Source organism: Rhinoderma darwinii, chromosome 4 (assembly GCF_050947455.1).
Source record: "Rhinoderma darwinii isolate aRhiDar2 chromosome 4, aRhiDar2.hap1, whole genome shotgun sequence".
In the NCBI taxonomy this organism is placed as follows: Eukaryota; Metazoa; Chordata; class Amphibia; order Anura; family Rhinodermatidae; genus Rhinoderma; species Rhinoderma darwinii.
In genome coordinates this window covers 127280439-127299181 of record NC_134690.1, presented here as the reverse complement: position 1 = coordinate 127299181, position 18743 = coordinate 127280439, and the positions used below count along the sequence as shown (strand labels likewise).

At 39.8% G+C, this 18743-nt stretch overlaps 1 protein-coding gene across 1 annotated transcript in view; it reads left to right on the top strand.

The window, feature by feature from the left end:
- IFT80 (intraflagellar transport 80) overlaps positions 1–18449 on the top strand; it is a 123054-nt gene extending 104605 nt beyond the window's left edge. The window contains exons 15-19 of the mRNA XM_075861560.1: positions 558–729; positions 4663–4752; positions 4841–5013; positions 5855–5978; positions 16331–18449. Coding sequence (XP_075717675.1) covers positions 558–729; positions 4663–4752; positions 4841–5013; positions 5855–5978; positions 16331–16453 — 682 coding nt within the window. The 3' untranslated portion in view covers positions 16454–18449. The remainder of the gene's footprint in view (positions 1–557; positions 730–4662; positions 4753–4840; positions 5014–5854; positions 5979–16330) is intronic.
- Positions 18450–18743: the final 294 nt, after the last annotated feature.

Below are 18743 nucleotides of genomic sequence, written 5' to 3'. Positions count from 1 at the left end.
TATTTAGAAAGTTATTAACCCCTTCTCTATGTAAATAGTCCCAATAAGTGGAGGCACTCCCCTGCGACACAGTTCTTAGTTGCCTTGAGCATTAAGTCCCATGTAAGTATCTTCATTTTAGGAGAAAGTCAGAACAGCAGCAGTAATAGAAAGCTATAAAAGGATTAGCACTTTTTGGAAATGGGACCACTCATTCACAGGTTCATTCATATCCAGCCATAACGTCATAAAATTTATCAAAACTAGTACAAGGGGAAATGGATTAGTTACCCATAGCAATCAGGTGAAATCAGCAATTCCACATTATATTTTTTAGAGGCCGCTTTAACATGAAAACAGGGAACAGATTTTCCTTTAAACCGGTTTTGAAAAATCCCCTCATTTATATAGCTAGAGAGACAAAATCACTGTATATTAATATATAATACTGCAAAAGAGAAAAACCAGTTCTCTCTATTAACATGATTTAATAAGTATTTCTCACTCTGTGTAAGTTATATACACATTTATATACATGGTTTGTGACGGTCTTTACTGAAATCTTGTTTCTTTTCCAGTGAGTATAGTAAGAGTCCCCAGATTGTGAGCTTTGTTGGTAACAGAGTGACAGTCCGAAGAAGTGATGGCTCCCTTGTCCACACCAACGTATCGCCATATCCAGCAATTATTCACGATTACATCACTGCTTTGAAGTGGAATGAGGCTGTCCGGCTCTGTCGATTTGTTAAGGTAAATTTTTCTACTGAAAATGAATAAGATGTTCTCAACCCTGAAAAAAAAACTCTTTAAAGATGCATTTCAACACTAACAATGTTGGGTCATTGGTGATTTGAATTATTTTTCCATTACAAGTATTCCATACTAAGAGTTTCATCACGTTGACCGCTTACAGCAGTCACACCTCTGTTTGCGGATCTTGCTTGGTACTATTTGGGGGGCTGGGGGTTTGGAGGCACCTGTAAAGACCAGAGTTTATTTTGATTTCCCCTCCATGGTTTATAGAATAGGGCTTTACTCGCTGTGACTGTCACTCCATTTACAAAATTCTTGTGGGCAGCTTTCAGTTAGTGGCAGCAGATCTTATGCCCCTGGCATTTCTTCCAGCACGATGGTATTATGTGGGCATGAACAATGAAGCTGGCTTGTGTGAACAGCTGCACTGCAGCAACATATGATAAAATACAGACAAAGCATTTGCAGCTTCACTTTTCTCTTGTATTGGTCTATTGAGAGCAACGAACTCTGTTCCCACTTAGCAAATGTAAATGTATAATTATACCCAATATTATAGCCAAAACACAAACGTACTTTTTAACTTTGAATAAAAAAATAAAGTTGGTTTCGATGTTCAGGGTTGTATTGTCTTCTGTAAAACCGCAGTTGATAGGGTGATTTGGTCAGATTTATATTTGAACATAAGTTTTACGTTATCAATATTCCATTCAATTATTGATGTCAAACCTATATTTATTTGTGTAATTTAGTCTGCATCAGTTTTAGATGGTGATATAATATACACATTTTTCCCTAAATGCTAAACATTTCTTACACTGACTCCTACGGAGGCCACTCTTAACTTCAAGTCATTCAGTTTTGTGAAACCTAAATCGTCCATGTTGTCTAAAGTCTTAATTACAATAAATTGAGACTATTCCTAATAAAATAAGCTATAAAGGAGTTTTCCTATAAAGCTCATAATAGTATTACCTTCTATTGATCTCTTTGTTCTCTCCATAATGATGTTTCGCCCGGCCTGAGATATCCTGTTAATATTTTATAGGAACAAAAGTCCCATTGCAATACAGCAGCTTGGTGAATATATTTCCTTAACATATAGTATGTTTTGGGTATAATCTAGCATCTATTATTATGTTTGCCATTTTTTTTTAGAGAAGTAGCCATGACTATCAATGGCTAGATCCAGCTTTGTAAAAAAAATAAAATAATGGGACACTGGCAACAAGACAAATAGCGCCACTTTCTCACCAGGTTTAGATACTTTGTCTTGTAATTTCTATATATACATACATTAAAAAAAACAATCAGAAAAAAAGCGAAATAATAAATCCATACAGTATCAAAATGATACTACCATGTAGTTCCCACATAACACTGCCATATAGTGCCCAATATAGCCATTCAATGTCAAAGTAAAAGTGCCACTCCGTTTCCAAATAATACAGTTATAGAATACCTGAATAATACTGCCATACAGTGTCCACATAAAACTTCATATACAACTTACATGATACTACTATATTGTGTCTAAAAAATATGCAGTATTTCAATGAATACACCCTTAAATGGCTCACATAATCCTGCCACATAGTTCTCACATAATACAGTCATTTTGTTCCCAAACAATATCACCAGAAACCCCCAATGAATACTGGGTGGGTAAAGGGTTTATTTTAAGATAGATTAGTCCTTTGTGGTTTAGGGCAGTGGTTCTTAACTTGCTGTACGCGTACCTAAAGGGGTATGCACAGTAGCCTCAGGGGATCTGTAAGTGGGGGAGACTTGTGGGGTCCGCATATACAGTTGAGGGTCTGTATATGCAAGAGGGGCCTGGTCTGGGATCTGTATACAGGGGTGTCTATATACAGTTAAAGTTTTGGCCTGGGGTCTGTGTAAGGGAGATCTGGCCCAGGGTATGTATAAACAGAGTCTATATAAAGCGGGCCCGGCCAGGTCTCATGTGTGGTCTCTATTATAGGGGCTTGCTAATGGTAGTCATATGTACTATTTTCAATTCAAATGTCAGTTGGGAGATCTTCTATATAAATGGATGGGGCATAAGGACATCATTTTGCTACGCACGCCACTTTTTAATCCCATCTTTTGTACCGAAATCATGACGCAGTGCAGGATCTGTCGCACTACAGACACCAACAACTCCTGAAGGTCCCCATTGACTTCTAATGGGACTGTCATGGTTCCGTCTTAGTGTTCATAATTTTGACCGGAAGAATAGCGCTGCATGCTGTGCTATTCTTCTCGTCAAATCTGACAATCTGCGATGCCTCTGATTCTGATAGTAGTGTGAGCAGAGACCTATAACGGATCGCTTCCTTGGCAGGTACTCGGATGAAACTTCTTGTTACTAAGGGTACTTGATTTGAGGAGGTTGAGAAACACTGGTCTAGGGCAATGAAGGTATTAATGGAGAGGAATAGTTTTTTGCTCCACTCTTTTTGTTTCTGGAGACTAGTTGCCCAGTTTGACACCCGCTAAAACTGTCCTTCTAAATTGGCTTAAATATAGAAAACAGGAAGTTAGCCGGGGGGACTACTCTGCTCAAGAATTTGCTGGACTCTAAAGTTTATAATGCAACTACATCATATTCACACATTTTTCTAGTTTCCTTGTCACTTCTGGTAGCATGAGGCAGTGCCTGCAGCCTATTCAGGTTGATCAGGTAGTCCAGCTCCTCCATCCCCATATGCCATTGCAAGAAGGTTTGCAGCGTCTCCCAGCACAGTCTCAAGAGCATGGAGCAGATAACAGGACAAAGGCCATTCCACGAGGAGAGACGGACGCAGCCGTAGAAGGGCATTAATCCATCAGCAGGACCGGTATTGGTTCCTTTGTTCAAGGAGGAAAATGAGGAGCACTGCCAGAGCCCTACAAATTGTCAGAAACAGACTCCATGAGTGCCTGGCATCCTCTAGTGGGACCTGTGCTCATAGCCCAGCACCGTGCAGCTCGATTGGCATTCGCCAGAGAACACCAAAATTGGCAGGTCTGTCATTGGCAGTTAGTTTTGTTCACACTGAGCACATGTGACAAACGTGAAAGTGTCTAGCATCACCGTGTTAAAAGTTATGCTGCCTGCAACCTCATCCAGCATGACCGGTTGGCGGTGGGTCAGTGATGGTCTGGGGAGACATATCCTTCGAGAGTCGCACTAACCTCCACTTTATACTGTGACTGCTGATAGGTACCGGGATGAAATCCACAAAGCCATTGTCAGATCTTACACTGGTACAGTGGGCCCTGGATTCCTCCTGGTGCAGACGATGCCCTGCCTCATGTGGCCTGAGTGTATAGGCAGTTCATGAATGATGAAGGGATTGATGACATTGACTGGCCCTCACGTTCCTCAGACCTGAGTCCAATTAAGAACCTCTTTGTTCTCAAGAAATCACACAAATTTTATATCGGTAAAGATTTTCAAATTGAGTCTCTCGTTCGAGATCCGATGTGTGATTTAAGTGTTCCCTTAATTTTTTTGAGCAGCGTATATATACTTTAATTGGTCTAAATTCTGATTTACACATTTATGTTTTTTATATATATATATATATATATATATATATATATATATATATATATATATATATATATATATATAATTTTTATTTTTATGGAAAGCCGCTTTAAATTTAAAGTGGAAATTTTAAATAAAATAATAGTGACCCATTGACATGTCAAAAATGTTTTTTAGAGCTGTTTTTTGGCTTGGCCAGAGTGCTGTAGCATATGAGGCTGCCAGCCCTTGAGGTCACTGTAAACACATTATGACAGTAATGGCCAACATGACCTTAAGTGATCTACTGTATTTTTATTTTTTCATAAAATTTAATGATACAAATAAACTTATCATTTTCATTTGAAACATTTTATCATGTTGATGTTTTATACATATTTCCATGCACACAGGAGCAGACTACATGGGCTTGTTTAGCAGCTATGGCTATTGCAAATAAAGATATGTCCACGGCTGAAATCGCATATGCAGCAATTGGCGAAGTAAGTAAGACTACATAATCACTCCTTAAATACCAGCACTATCTTGATGAATGTTTGTTTTCTGCAGCGTCTATTATTTTTCTTGTAGATTGATAAAGTTCAGTACATAAATTCAATTAAAGATCTGCCATCAAAGGAGTCCAGGTTGGCGCACATCCAGCTATTCAGTGGGAACTTTCAAGATGCTGAGGCCATTATCCTGCAGTCTGGCCTTATATTCCAAGCCATACAGCTCAACATTGACTCCTACAACTGGGAGAGGTAATATACTGTGGGACTACCGCATAGAATACATAAATAGGTCATTACACATCACACATTTGTAGCAGCTATATAAATGTTACAAGGGAAAAAAATCTGAATTGGAAAATTGAGTGAACAAAGTACTTATTATTAATTAATCATAACTACGGATGGTAGAACGATGGAACTCGTATATCAATTATGTTACACAGAAAAATGCCTATACAAGCTGATGGAAATCTTTGAAGTGTCCCACTATGTTTTCGTAAATATGTGGCAGACTTGGCATAGAAAATAAATGTGTTACCAGAATTTCACTATTAATATCTGACCTCCAATGTGTTGTCTCAACCAAAACAAAGATACTGGACCTCATTCATCAAAATGTCTTGTTCTTACAGCAGCTAAAGTTCATCTTTTATTTCCTAAACTGCACAGGAAAAAAAAAAAAGAAATCTGAGCTATGAATACTATGAAGATCAGGGCTACTTTTTGCTGAGACAAAACCACTTTGAGACCCAATTTGTTCTCAGAGTACAATCTGAAAAAAATACTGAATAAATTGGTGTTTTATATGGCCTTTATACTGTGAATAAAATATATATATTCCAGTTTCAAGGTGTAGCTGATCTACTTGTCAGAAGACTTGATTTGTGGATGTCTCCGCACCTGAACCCTCATGATCACTGAAACGAAGGGGCAATGGGCCCCTGCGGTTATGGTTTGCTTTTTTTTGTCTCTCCTTTCATTTACTTTTTCTCAATCATAATGATAAAAGAGTTGGTTTAATAACAGGGTGTAACATTTTTATTTAGTCATCATAAGATTTTGAGAGTGAATTTTATATGTTTTGCCTTAGGGCACTGGAGCTAGCCGTGAAGCACAAGACACATGTCGATACTGTTTTGGCTTATCGGCAAAAGTATCTGAACGATTTCAATAAAAAAGAAACCAACGAAAGATTTCTGCAGTACGCAGAAGGTGTAAGTAGATATATGCACTGTTATTTGTTTTCATCTCTGTTGATAAACAACCATATTACTATGAAGTATGTGTGAATGAATGTTCTCACCCCTTCATTTCTTTATTTTTTTTCTAAAGGCTTAATTTTTGCATTTTCAGACAAAACAGACATAACACCAAAATGTGGCGAACTTGCAGGTAGAACAGACATTCACAAGCAAAGATCCATTTAACCCCTTAACGCACCAGGACGCACCGGTACGTCCTGGTGCAGGGAGAGAAGTATGGAGCGCGTATCTGAGGCGTTGAAAAGAATCGGGCGGCCCACTCCGACAGCTCATCGCCCCCCCCGCGCAACGAGACTTGGTGGTGACGATGGTTGTTATGGCAGCCCAGGGGCCTAATAAATGCCCCCAGGACTGCCTTCACTCTGCTTCTGTTAAGCCCTTAAGGGCTTAACAAATGCCTGTAAAAATTACAATATACTGCAATACATTAGTACATCTAAGGATCGCTGGTTCAAGTCCCCTAGGGGGACAAATAAAATGTGTAAATAGAAGTGAAATAAAGTTTTTAGTAGTGAAAAAAAGCTAAAAACAAAAACCTTTTCCCATTTTTCCTCTAAATTAATGTACATTTTTAAAAAAAAGTAAACAAAATTGGTATTGCTGTGTCCGTAAAAGTCTGAACTATTACAATAAATCGCGGTTAATAGAAAGAGATCAAAAAGTCATATGTACCAAATGGTACCAATAAAAACTATATGTCGTCCCGCAAAAAATAAGCCTTCACACCGCTCAATGCACGGAAAAATAAAAACAGTTATGGCTCTCAGAATGTGGGGAAACAAAACAATTTATTTTTTTTAAACAAAAAGTTTTTGTTTTTTTAAGTAGTAAAATATAAAAAAAATCGATATAACTTTGATATCACCGTAATTGTAATGAGCTACAGAATAAAGTTAAGTTGATGTTTTTACCACACGGTGAAAGACGTAAAAACGGAACCCAAAAAATAATGAAGGAATCACAGTTTTTTTCCAATTTCAGCCCGCAAATAATTTTTTTCAGCTTCCCAGTACATTATATGGTACTTTAAAGAGGCTCTGTCACCACATTATAAGTGCCCTATCTTGTACATAATGTGATCGGCGCTGTAATGTAGATTACAGCAGTGTTTTTTATTTAGAAAAACGATAATTTTTGACGGAGTTATGACCTATTTTAGCTTTATGCTAATGAATGGACAACTGGACGTGTTTTACTATATGACCAAGTGGGCGTTGTACAGAGGAGTGTATGACGCTGACCAATCAGTGACCAATCAGCGTCATACACTTCTGCCCATTCATTTACACAGCACATAGTAATCTTAACTAGATCACTATGTGCAGCCACATGCACACGCACTAACGTTACTCAAGTGTCCTGACAGTGAATATACATTACCTCCAGCCAGGACGTGATGTATATTCAGAATCCTGACACTTCGGTAACGCTTGTGTGAGATTTACCACAAGGCAAGCGTAATCTCATTTTAAATTACATTTTACAGTGTAATCTCGCGAGATTACGCTTGCCTTGCTTTAAATCTCACACAAACATTACCGAGGTGTCAGGATTCTGAATAGTCATCACGTCCTGGCTGGAGGTAATGTATATTCACTGTCAGGACACTTGAGTAACGTGTGTGTGTGTGTGTGTGTGTGTGTGTGTGTGGCTGGACATAGTGATCTAGTAATATTACTATGTGCTGTGTAAATGAATGGAGAGAAGTATATGACGCTGATTTGTCAGCGTCATACACTTCTCTCTACAACGCCCACTTGGTCAAAAAGTAAAACACGCCCAGTTGTCCATTAGGAAACTCATTAGCATAAAGCTAATATATTGGTCATAACTCCGTAAAAAATGATCGTTTTTCTAATTAAAAAACACTGCTATAATCTACATTACAGCGCCGATCACCTTATGTACAAGATAGGGCACTTATAATCACATAGCCTCTTTAACCGGTTAAGGACTAGGCTGTTTTACAGCTAAATGACCAGAGCAAATTTTACAATTTTGCTATGCGCTTCTTTAGATGACTATAACTCTGCAGGTAAATAAAGTTCATCTTTGAATTTTACACTCTTTTTAAAGGACAGATAGGGCTTTGTTTTAGTGGCATTTGTCAGTATATATCATTTTTATTTTTTTCTCTAAAGTGGGCAAAATTGGAAAAAAATACAAGAATTTAGCAATTGCGTCAGTTTAGGCTAGCATTTTTCACACACAGTATGGACCACGGACAAAATTAATCTCCTTTCACATTCTTCCACTTCTCCCGTGCATGGGGATACCGAATATGTGTGCCTTATTCACTGTGCGGGCATGTGCCAGGGTTTGGCATAAAAGGAGGCTTTTTTGCCTTTTCGATCCAGGAATTTTGCATTTGACTTTATAGCAGCGTACTGTATTCTGGGGGGCGTAATGCTGCTGAAACATTAGAAACACCCCATAAATGACTTCATTCACACAAGTAGACCCCACAAGGTTTCCTTCAAGGGGTTTATGATATTTTTAGCAAGTCCAGTTTTCTTCTGAAAGTTTCTTGAATAAGATGGAATAAAATAAAATTAGCTTTTTTTTAGCAAATGCGTCAGTTTATGCTAGAATTTTTCACACATAGAATGGACCACGGACAAAATTCATCCCATTTCACATTCTTCCACTTCTCCCATGCATGGGGATACCAAATATGTGTGCCTTATTCACTGTGCGGGCATGTGCCAGGGCTTGGCATAAAAGGAGGCTTTTTGGCCTTTTCGGTCCAGGAATTTTGCATTTGATTTTATAGCTGCATACTGTTTTCTGGAGGGCCTAATGCTGCTGAAACATTAGAAACACCCCATAAATGACTTCATTCACACAAGTAGACCCCACAAGGTTTTCTTCAAGGGGTTTATCATATTTTTAGACAGTCCAGTTTTCTTCTGAAAGTTTCTTGAATAAGATGGAACAAAATAAAATTAGCAATTTTTTAGCAAATGCGTCAGTTTATACCAGCATTTTTCACACACGGCATAGACCACGGCCAAAATTAATCTCCTTTCACATTCTGCCACTTCTCCTGTGCATGGGAATACCAAATATGTGGGCCTTATTATCACATAGAGATGTAGGAGGGCGGACGATAGAAGAAGCTTATTTCACAAATCGCTTTTTTTCAAAGCTGGTTTTACAAAACTCAACAGAGTTTCTATAACACTTCCAAAATATCTGCTCTTGAAGCAGAAATCCCAAAATATTCATCTAGGGGTATAATGGGAATTAATTTCTTGGGGTTTTCTAAAATAAGAAATTGCAGGTTTATGCAAACGGAGCTCTCCAGCAGATGAACTTTAGAAAACATGCAAACAAGACATCCACCCCCCACCCACCCATTCCCTCCCTCATCCTTGGAGTAAAATCAGGGGAAAAATAAAAAAGTAATGTAGGGCAAATATATTTTCAACGAATTAACTAAAATCTAATAATGCAGAACAGTGTGGTATTTTTTAAAACATGGCTCAATGCACAGGCCTGGTTGCGAGGGACATGAGGGACAGAAATATCGGGAATCTTTGCGGTGCCCGTCTTTTCTGCAGACGCGGCACTTTTTCTGGGGGTTGCTTCTGGTTGGTGTTGGGGGAATCCGACTGATGAAGTGTCTTTCAGTCAGTCGCGTGACATCCTCAGACTGAGGGCATTCTCGGGTGTCCTGAACATCAAATATGAGGCCTTCAATAATTTTCTCCTGGAAATCCAGGTATGTGTCTCTGCCTCTTTTTTTTGTAGAGCACGAATGAGTTGTGGATGGCCACCTGTAACAAATAAATGGCCACTTTTTTGTACCAGGTTTTTGTTTTTCGCTTCACTAAATAGGGCTGTAAAACCTGGTCGCTTAAATCCACCCCCCCCATGTACTTGTTATATTCGGACACGCTCACTGGTTTGTGCTTGTCCGATGATGCCCCTCTTTCCCTCACTGCCACTGTTCCTGCGGTATGAATCGTGCTTAGCACATACACGTCTTTGCGATCCCTGAACTTGACCGTCAGCAATTCCTCAGATGCATAAGCACAGGAGTCTCCCTTTACCATGCGCTTCCCCACTAATTGCTGTGGAAAACCAATTCGGTTTTTGCGCATGGTACCACATGCCCCAGTCCTTGCAGCATGCAAATGCCTAAACAGGGGCACACTCGAATAAAAATTATCACAGTACAGGTGGTACCCCTTATGAAGCAGAGGCTGCATTATCTCCCACACGATCTTACTGCTGGTGGAAAGATCAGGGGGGCATCCAGGAACAATTATTGAGCGGTCCCGCCCTTCATAAATCCTGAAGGCGGTGGTATATCCTGACCCGTTTTCGCACAGTTTATAAAGCTTAACGCCATATCTTGCCCTTTTGGAAGGTAGATATTGGCGAAAGCTAAGTCTTCCATGGAAGTTGAGGAGGGATTCGTCCACGCTTACATTCTGCTCAGGGGTGTAGAGTTGCAGAAATAAATTATTCAGGGAATTTATCAGTGGTCTAATTTTGAACAACCGATCCCGGTTTGCATCGGTACTTGGGGGGGCCTGTGCGTTGTTTTTTTGAAGTGTAGGAACCTCATTATTGTCTCATAACGAGACCTGGGCATTACTGCAGAATATACTGGGGTGGCTTGGGCGGGTCTTGTTGACCAGTAAGACCTAATGGAGGGCTTTTTGACAATACCCATATTTAGGCTGAGCCCCCAAATTTTTTTTCATTTTTGCAAATTGGTGGGTGTCCAATCTCTGGCATGGGTGGATGAAGGTTTCTGCCTTATATATTGAGTGGCATATAAATTTGTTTCGTGGACAATCTGATTTAGGATGTCGTCCGTTATAAATAAATGGAAGTAATCCATTTGGACAAAATTTGTATTGTCCACGGTTATGCCAGGAGTGGCAGTAAATCCTTGGATTCTAGGCCCAAAAGATGGGGCAGGTGCCCATACAAGAGCCTGGACTAGAGCGACCAGGCTGTCCCGTGCTACAGCGCTACTTGGCCCTGCGCTTTCATGTTCTGCAGTTTCAACTGCATCAGGGACAACGTCCCGTGAAGATGAACCTGAAGTGACGCTGTCATCGTCACTGCCCAAAACAGGTTCCATCTCTGATGCGGTCTCCGACTCAGACCACAGCATGGCGTATGCCTCCTCGGCGCTAAACAATTTCCTCGCCATAACGTCACTAACACTAACTAAACAAATGTTTTTTTATTTTTTATAAAACACACAAACTAACTGGTATATATATCTACACTACCGCTAACAAAAAAATAAACCGTTATTGCTATATATATTATATATATATATATGTGGATATATATATAATTATATACTCCCTACCTGCCTATTCTAATAGAATAAAAGAAAGAAAGGAAGATAGAAAAAAAGATAGATGGATAGATAGATTGTATAGATAGATAGAAATCTATCTATACAGAGAATGTTTTATGAGTGTAACTGTAATCTTTTGTAACTGTAATCTTTTGTAACTGTAATCTTTTGTAACTGTAATCTTTTGTAACTGTATTCTTCTGGCAGCAATTCTCTCGAGTCTCTTCTTCTCCTCAAACTGAAACAATGTTTGAGGAGAAGAAAAGAGGCAGGAGATTTGCTGCCAGAAAAGTCAAAATAAAACAAATGTGGTCGCTGTGATAGGTTTTCACAGCGACCACATGTTCAGGGACCATCAGATTGGTCCCTGATACTCTGCCCAGTGCCCAGAGCTGTTGGTAACAGCGTGGGCACAGGGCTGTGTGCACGCGATCGCGTGCACACTGTTTTATACGTACAAATGCATGTGATCGCTGTGATTGGTTGTCACAGCGATCACATGTTCAGGGGCCAAAAGATTGGCCCCTGACATTCTGCCCAGTGCCCATGGCTGTTAGCAACAGCCAGGGCATAGAGCTGTGTGCACGCGATCGTGCGTGCACAGTCTCTGAAGTGCCACCGTAATTAGTCTATACGGCGGACTTCAGAGACTCTGACCGCTGGCCGTATAAATACAGCCAGCGGTCGGGAACCTGTTAAATGCTACTGATAGAAACTACAACTCCTCCCACAAAATATAATCCCTCTCACCACTCTATTGACGGAAAAATAAAAACGTTATGGCTCTTGGAAGGCGGGAAGTGAAAAAACGAAAATAAAAAATAAAAAAATGGCTTTGTCCTTAGGGGGTTAATACGGAAATAAATGTAAACAATACACAGTTGAATATAGGTTACTATGACTATAACACATTTATTCTATGGGAATTGATGACGCGCACATACATTCACATACACACGCACTTACACTCACGCCTGCCACCCCCCACATATCCGATAAAACTCTTTCGCCATACTAATCCGTATCACTTAGTGTGGTGGCGGGGTTATCTAGCCATGATGACCAAAGTTTATCAAACTTTACTCCTTTTTTTCTAAACTAATAATAGTAGGAATGGGGATTGGCTAACTCTACTGCCTTAACCCATTGTAGCTGCCTTGTTACATTGTAGTTGTAAGGTATGTTAAATGCACCAGCTGGTTCACCATACAAATTATTCACAAGTGCCATCATTTCCTGTTATAAATTATGATAGCAATATAGTTGAAACGAAGGTTCACAGTTAAACCCCATTTTCCACTTTATGTATAGATAACATCTACCTAAATACATTTGCAAATACATTGTATTGCGTATCTTGCACTAATTCTGATTTACAAAATGTGTTATAGTCCAGAACTGAATTCACAATTCTGCAGGTTGCCATTGAAAACAATCCACAAACTTGTCGATATACACCTCTAGCAGATTAGCTATTCTCTCATAAATCCATTTTGGTACATCAGATTCCTGCTTATTGTAAATACTACTCTCACCAGGATGCATCATCCAAGCAAGCTCTGTGTAGACATGGAGCCTTCATGGAATGTTGGGAGATTGCAGTTCTGAAGCCTGCAGATTGGTGAATGCTGCTCTGGACTATAATAAAGGCTCTAACTCTAGATCAGTACAAGATGGGTAATGAAATGTATTTTACCTTTTGAACACTGTTTTATATCTTCCATATACATACAATAATATAAAAGTACTCCTGGGGTACATCTTTTGCAATTCGACAAAGCCAGTTTAATCTATGCATTCTTTCACTTTGTGATTGTGATTAGTTAATACAAATATATCTTTGGTTTCATATTGCAGACTTCTGACAACAGCTGCTGCAAATACTTCTCCTGAATATAGATTCTTAGTTCTTGGCAGATAATTAATATATAACCCTCTTTGACATATCACTTGCAGAGTATATCACCATGTGACAGGGCTGCTGATGCATCATACTAGCCATTTGACAGATATGCTTTATCTTCATAACTTTCTCATTAGAGATGAGAGAATCGATTCTACACGTTTTGAATTAGTTATGAATTTCCCAAAAGTTTTGGCCTTTTGTGAATTTGTAATTTCTTGGAATTTATCCCGTACAAATAGCTCAAAACAGCAGCCACCTTTTTACAGATCCAAGGAAGACTGAGAAGGCTCACATGACCTTTGGTCGCGAACCCTGCGTGTTTTCCCATAATGCCCTGCAGGCAGCTCTCCCTCTTACACAGCCGGTCATGAGGGGTATAGGTGTGAATCACTGATGTCTCAGTGGATGACAGTCATAGGAGTCTTAGCCACTTTAAACAGCCCAACTAGGAAATGCTGCTGCAGATAGATAGTGGATTAGTGTCAGTGAGTGTGTTTCATAGCAAGAAGAGAACAGAGAGTTAGATTTGCAATTATTTGAGAGAGAGATGGGAGTCAGTCAGTGTCAGGCCCCGTGCACACGACCGTAGATTTTATCCGTAGTTACCGTCTCATTCATTTCTATACGGGAAGGTGTCTGGGCCGTAGAAAGTCTCCGTAAAAATAGGACTTGTCTTATTTTTTTATTTTACGGACCGTGCTCCCGAGCTTTATAACTGGACATATAGACAGTGACGTCAAGGGCTCTCCCAAGACAGGAGTCCCCGGCCAGAGATCTTGCGATGCTCTGGCCCGGGGACTATACTTCTAGAGGGAGCCCCTGAAGTCACTGTCCATATACGGACGGCCAGAGCATCGGCAAAGCTATCTACAGGGGCGTGGTGATGCTATCTACACTGGGGTGGTGCTATCTACAAGAGGGGGTGCTATCTACAAGGGGGTTGTAAAATGGGATAACTGTTGAACCGTTTTTTAATTTGAAAAAACATTAAAATTTGACACTGCAATCTGTTTTGAAGCAGGGTGTTTGTTTCCACCGGCTACCATCTGTTTACCCATAGCCATATATGTTGCTGGCAGTTTGACATTCCTAATTCTGTCGTGGCGTCTAAGAGCTTGAAAGGGGTTGGATACAGTCCTAAAAGATCTCAGACTGTCATACAAGGCTTTTCAGGGCGATCGGTGTACTTTCGATTTGCGACAAATTTGGTTGGACTGAATCTAATCTAAAGGCCGGTTCGGTTACACCAAATCGGAATTTGGGAAATTCGCTCATCTTTATATCTTATTCTTTGTAAAAACAAATTCTTCAAACTTAATCTGAGGAGGGGATTGGTGCATTAGTGAAACAATGTTTTCGGGTCAAGTCTATATGTGTGGTTAGAAGTCCCCTTAATATTACATTAGGGATTGTCATGTGACTTATAAATATGGAATATTTTAATTCTACTCAATTCGTATTGCGCTACCAGGACATTGTGATAACATTACTGATTTCACCTTGTGCTTTGTTGTTCCAGCATTTCTAAATTTATGTCTGAACCTTCCTTAAGTGTATTAAGTAATGACTCAAGTACAACGATAACTCCGCTCAGCTTGCTTTATCTGAAAAAGATATCATTTCCCCAGATCAAGTCACTTTCTGGCTGTCTCCCTGTGTCCTTTATAGTACGATCACTTAATCCTGCAATTCTCACATTAAGGCTATACTAATCTTACATCTTTTATACAGTCTGCTTTCTGTCCAAGACTGTCGTTCCTTTATTGCTAAGGTTATCTCTTTGATGTATGTTTAAATCACTGTACTGATGAAATAAAGATCTATAAAATACTCCCCCATGTCAGAGTCACAAACTCCTCACATTTAGCAAGAACCAAGTCTCTTTATGTGCCTATTAACCTCTGTTACCGTAGAAACATATAGCTTGAAAGAAGCACATTGATAAAACAATGACTATAGACACACTGCTGTGGAAAGCGGACATATTTAAGCATTCCAGACCATAAATATTGTCTAGAGTGACCTAGATTATCCTGAGGGGCCACTCATTCAGGTACTACCCAATAGGTTCATATTTAATCTAGCTGTTAGGTATTCATCTCTTTAGTGAATTACCAGATCAAGTGTCAGGATCTTGGTTAAAGAATACTTTATAGAAACTTTGTAATACATCCTATTTCAGAAAAATGCCTCTCTCTTCACTTATCCTGTTCCTATCCATCGCCTTCCCCCTCTTTAAGGCCTCATGCACACGACCGTAGTGTTTTTTACTGTCCACAAATACGGTCCGTAGTGCATCCGTATTTACAGATCCACAAAAACAAAATTAGAGGCTACGAATGATGTCACCAACATGTCCCAACCACTTGATCGCTCAGCCGCCATTTTCTTGGGAAATATCCTACCGTCATATAGCAAGGCTTCGGCAATTACGGATGGCTACAGATGCACATACGAAGCCATCCGCAATTTTGCACGCGCCCTTAGACTTCTATGGGCGAGTCCGTGCCGCAATTGCGGACAGGAATAGGACATGCTTTATATTTTGCATATAATTTCTACGGCACGGACACACATCGGTAAATATACGGAAAGGTGTCTGTGGCCAATAGAAATGAATGGGTCTGCAATTTCATCCGTAATTACGGATGAAAACTACGGTCGTGTGCATGGGACCTAACTGTTCACTCACTCAAACTTCACAAATAGAATCTTCAGAGCAGACAGTAGACAGATTCACTGCTTCACTGGGGGATCAGGTTATAGCTGCTTATAAAAGCCTATGGAGAGCGGAAGGGGTGGTAGCTGCTGCCACTTCCTAGTAAGTGTTTTACCTTACCCCGGTGCTGCATTCACAGCTACACTGCTCACTACTGCTGTATAGCCGTCTCCATACTGCTTCAGTATGTGGGATAGAGAGAGGATCAGGATTCTCTTCTTTTCTCTAGCTGCTATGTGGTCTTCCATACACAGCACAGCCCCCTCCCCCCTATTGTACTTGGATTTATCAGAATGTGTGTCTGAAAAGATTTATTAAATCTCAATCTTTATTTCTTGTCCGTTGCTTAGGTTGAAGTAGACTGGGAAAAAATCAGAGCCAAGATTGAAATGGAACTTGTGAAGGAGAGAGAGCGATCATCTACTGGGCCACTAGGCCCCTCAACTAGGAGCAGCATTTCATTGCAACATTAAGATGAAAAATACAGCTCTGTTTAACAAGCATGAACTCTGACTTTCACAACAACGGAATATATTATACAGATATTTAAAGGGGTTGTACTAGTAAACTAGGGGCAGGAACCTGCAAGCAAAAATAAAATTTACCAATATCCTTTATTTCAATGCAATGTACATTGGTAAGACTCTTATTTTTCAATTTCTTGCAGATGCCTGCTCTTATTTTTTTATTGATCGGGTCCTGGACAACTGCTTTACTGATATGTAGCGTGTGCAGATGTGCTTTTCAGTTTTGTAGTGCAATTCAGAAGATAAAAGTGAACCTGTCAACATGTTCATGCTTTCCTAACTGCGTGCGACATGATACAGTACACTAAACAGTTTTTTACACTAACACTCTGCAACGTTTCAGAGAAATCAAAGTTTTAATAAGTGCAATGCTCATTGAGAAGTCCCCACTGGGCAGCTTTCCTCCAGCTTCTCCCCACGCAGCTAAGCTTGTTTGACAGGGCTCTCACTATTTGTGTATTATACAAGGTTAGGTCAGCATGAACCTGCGGATAGGTTCCCTGTAAAGAAAATGTGCCCTAAATTATTTTCCAAAGCTCAGTAGTTCTTTAATGTTTCTAATATTCGAACAACTTCTAGATTTTACTTTATTGTTATTTTTATAACAGACGTCCAAGGTTAAAACTTCCCTCTACATGATTTTTTTTTAATAACTTTCCCAGGGAGAGTTAATTCAAGTTTGACGATCACTTATTAATTAGTAAAATAACCAATGACCTTTATATCATATAATTTCTTTCTCTTGTTCTGCTGCACTTTCTTTTGATTGTAGGGTTATTGCAAGCTGTCCTTTGTACTGAATGGTCACAACCATTTTGTGGCTGAGCGAATGCAACCTTCAATTCCATAAAATAACAATTATCTAACTGAGGCGCTTCATGACCCAGATACGAGTAGCACATGATATTTCATGGCTGGCTTCTCATAACAATGTGTGTCACATGCTATTGACCGATCATGTACTGGAAGAGGGTTAATGCAATGCACTATATGTTAAAACATATCATTTGTTTTTGTTTTGTATGTATTTTTCATAAGTCAGTAGAGCATGTGGATATATGAAACATTTTAATGCATCTTATTAGGGGAATGTGGCACCTCACCTGTAGTACTCTTTTCTTGCAGGATGTTTGTAAATTGTCAAAAAATGACCTCAGTCACCAAAAATAACTTTTTAATATCAAACTGTAAATAGATGACCTGAGAGGAGGGAGATGCGGCTGCAGTATCTCCCCTTCAGTGTGTGTGAGACACTGCTGTGAGGGAAAGGAGGTGCAGCAGGGGGAAACAGTTGATTGACTCAGAGCACACAGCCCAGCTTTTACATCACAACTGAAAAAGCCTGACCGCTCAGAACACATGAGGAGAGAAAATCTACATTTACAGATACCAGCAGAAGCAAAGAAAAATATATAATATGCAGGTTATTGTAATTATAGGCAGTATTTAAAGTGGTTGTCCCAAGACCAAATATTATCCCCCTAACCACAAGATAGGTGGTAACATGCTGATCCATTTACGGTCTATGGGACTGTCAGAGATAGCCGAGTACAGTGCTCGGCTATCTCCGGCAGTACCATAGAGAATGAATGGAGCAGCAGGGCGCATGCTCGACCTGCCGCTCCATTCATTCGGAGGAACAGGACTCACATTCTCTTGATCGGTGGGGGTCCCAGTGGTCGGACCCCCACTGATTAGCATGGTTTCACCTAAACTGTGGTTAGGGGATAATACTGTAGGGAGAACCCCTTTAAGGTGAGCCCATTTTATGATTGTGTTTGTTTCACTTTTTCCCATCAGTAGATAGAGAAACACATATCTATGTATACAGTGGGAACGCTTTGTTAAACAAGGGAGGATTCATTAATTTCATACCATTGACTTAAAGAGGCTCTGTCACCAGATTTTGCAACCCCTATCTCCTATTGCAGCAGATCGGCGCTGCAATGTAGATAAGAGTAACGTTTTGTTTTTTTAAAAACGAGCATTTTTGGCCAAGTTATGACCATTTTTATATTTATGCAAATGAGGCTTTCTAAAGTACAACTGGACGTGTTTAAAGTTAAAGTACAACTAGGCGTGTATTGTGTATGTACATCTGGACGTGTATTGTGTATGTACATCTGGGCGTTTTTACTTCTTTTACTAGCTGGGCGTTGTGAATGGGAGTGCATGATGCTGACGAATCGGCATCATCCACTTCTCTTCACAACGCCCAGCTTCTGGCAGTGCACAG